Below are 2,701 nucleotides of genomic sequence, written 5' to 3' on the forward strand. Positions count from 1 at the left end.
TCGGTGGTCAAAATCATTTCTTGAATTAGTGAACAAACAATGCTGTAATACGGAATAACACACACTTGCTTTCCCCAATTTATGGAACACAAGTCTAATCAATGACTCTTCATTTTCCAAAATCCAAGGAAATCCACAAGCTTTCCCTTGCTTTAAGGTATATTACTCCAACGTAAAGGGTCAGAATAACCTATAAATACAATCTCATGTCCATTAACAAATCGTCCAAGGGTAATAAACCAACCGGCAAAATAATTAAGTGGGAAAAAGAAATGGAGGCGAAGAAGGTAGTAGCAGTGTTTGTAATGTGCATAGTTGTGTTGTCAGCTGTGCATGTTGACGTAGCTGAAGCCGATGAAGTTTTCAAGCGGTGCTTTGACAATTGTCAAAAGGAATGTGCTGATGAGGGCCATGGCTACACTTTTTGTGAGATGAAATGTGACGCCGACTGTGGTATGATGGAGCTCAAAGGTACAAATTAAACTCATTTCTATATTTTTTTTCCACTTGTTGACTTGAACAATATTCGAGCTGCTTTTGTTTTCTAATTATTTTTCGTGTTCTATTATACAGCCAAAATCGAGAATCTCAAGCATTGAACGAGGACCAATGATGCAGGGGTGAGGGGACCACCCCCTAGTAGGAGATATGGCACATATTTTCTCTAATTAGTTCATTAATTTCTTTCCCTACGACAGTTGTAATGCTCAAAATTGAATTAAAGTAAATTCATTAGTTTGTTTTTTATAAGATATATTGTATCCTTGAGTCCGTTGCACTTAAATTAATTTCCTATGAGCATATGTATAGACTCACTCCTCTGAAAATTTAATCAATTTCCATGGATGAAGAATGAAGAAAAATAAACAGGAAAATTTAAATAAAGAGAGACTTTTCATTCCCAAGGCTCCTGAAGCACAAATAATATATTATAATTTGAGATATAATATAGAAATTATTAAAGTTTATTCAAAAGGAAAGTGAAAAGGTAACTAGCAAGGATAATTGCAAGCACAAAAAGGACCCTCAAGGCCAATATTTTCAATGCATTGGGCACCAGCTTGGGGTCCAAATTTCTGCTTGCAAAATGGCAAACATTTTGGTTCAACTTTGCCTTGATCGCACAATATTTCTGTATGTATTTGATAGCAGGTCTTTGCCGCCTTTGTTGATGGGATCATAGTTCCAACTACATCCAATAAAACACAAAAAGGCAAAGAAAATTAAGTATTCACATTAGGAAGCAAGTATTGAAATACCAAAAAGAAAAGGAAGTGTATGTTATTGATTACCAAGAAACATAACAGCAATGAGAAGGACACAAGTCAAAAGCTTTGCCATTCTCCTTTTAGAAATCCACTCTATATGTAGTCTTAGATAGTGTGTTTCGTTTTTCTCTGCTTACTTTGGATAATCAAGGTAACCAAGAGGTGTGCTTTTATAGCTTGTAGAGTAGCTGCAGAGTGAATCAAATCAAACTTTAATTATGATCAGATTATGGATTTTGAAATATATAATCAGATTTGAAAGAATAATTTGTTATCATAGCTGGATATCATTTTATTTTTAACTGTATATTTTCTTATTTAGATATTGCCAATTTAAATGGTTCCAACCAGTTACTTTTTGTTTCTCCTATCTAACCAGTTACTATAATGTAAACTTACTAAGTTACAATAATATACACATACCCATAGTAATATTCTCGCCAGTTGTCCCTTTTTGTATAAGTTATTAAGTAAATGATTTTTTTTTCCATTGATAAACCTTTTAGACCATGTCTAAAGATCCTTTTTTGAGCAAACAAAAAATCTTATAAGAAAATATTAAATCATAGTCTAAAATTTTATAAGTTATTAATTAAAATACAATCTAATTTTTTATGAGCAAATTAAAAATTATACGAGCAAACGTTAGGCCCGAGTCGGACTAAAGGGCTTGTGATGTTTTGAGTTTTATTTCTAACTCTGTGATTGAAAGGAAGGTGAAGCCGCGTGTATATACTTAGTGTATAATAACTGTATAGTAAATGTATACTCGGTATATACATGCATTGCGTACTTAGTGTTTAATGTGTAATAAGTTGTGTAATACATTGTATAATCTGTATATACACAACGTATATACATAAATTGTGTACATACATAGAAAAAAAGTAAAAGTGAGGGAATGATAGAGAAAGTAGGTTACGTTTTGAGAGAAAACGGCAAAGAAAATGAGTAAAGAAAGAGAGAGGGCCGTTGCAGCGAAGCTTTTCGTAAACATTGCACGGGCGCCCTATTTGGTCGCACCCCTTTAACCTATACTCATATTTTTAAAATTATTTAATATATATCCTAATTTTAACAATTTCAAACGCCTCTTCTCCTGCTTCCTCTGCTAGTCTATCAAATTAACTTTTCAACCACTACTTTAATATATTCACTAATAAAATGTGAAGTCAAATTAACAACTTAACCTATATTTGATCAAATACTGTCATAAAATAACAAAACAGAATATTGTTATTATTCTCTATTTGAATTCAGAAACCCTGTTAACAGAAGGTAAAATATGGGCTTCTGCAAATTTTACAATCCTTTATTTTGCAAGCTCGAGATACAAATCCAAATGCATCGAGAGCGCAACAGATACTCTCTAGTTCATCTTGTTATGTGTTTATCTCATACTGAATATACAGAAGTTCCAAATCCAGTATGAA

At 32.7% G+C, this 2,701-nt stretch overlaps 1 protein-coding gene across 1 annotated transcript; it reads left to right on the forward strand.

Moving 5' to 3' along the window:
- The first annotated feature begins 209 nt into the window (after positions 1-209).
- Positions 210-750, forward strand: LOC107777751 (major pollen allergen Ole e 6). The gene is made up of 2 exons (XM_016597881.2): positions 210-471; positions 574-750. The coding sequence occupies exons 1-2, from the start codon at positions 273-275 to the stop codon at positions 597-599; spliced, it is 225 nt and encodes a 74-aa protein (XP_016453367.1). The 5' UTR covers positions 210-272; the 3' UTR covers positions 600-750.
- Positions 751-2,701: the final 1,951 nt, after the last annotated feature.

The sequence above is a fragment of the Nicotiana tabacum genome, chromosome 19 (genome assembly GCF_000715075.1).
Source record: "Nicotiana tabacum cultivar K326 chromosome 19, ASM71507v2, whole genome shotgun sequence".
Taxonomy (NCBI): domain Eukaryota; kingdom Viridiplantae; phylum Streptophyta; class Magnoliopsida; order Solanales; family Solanaceae; genus Nicotiana; species Nicotiana tabacum.

Excerpts from the sequence above, each read along its gene's own strand:
- LOC107777751 (XM_016597881.2), top strand. The coding sequence starts at position 273 with ATGGAGGCGAAGAAGGTAGTAGCAGTGTTTGTAATGTGCATAGTTGTG. Across the intron at positions 472-573 it reads TGGTATGATGGAGCTCAAAG|CCAAAATCGAGAATCTCAAG; the intron begins GTACAAATTAAA and ends TCTATTATACAG.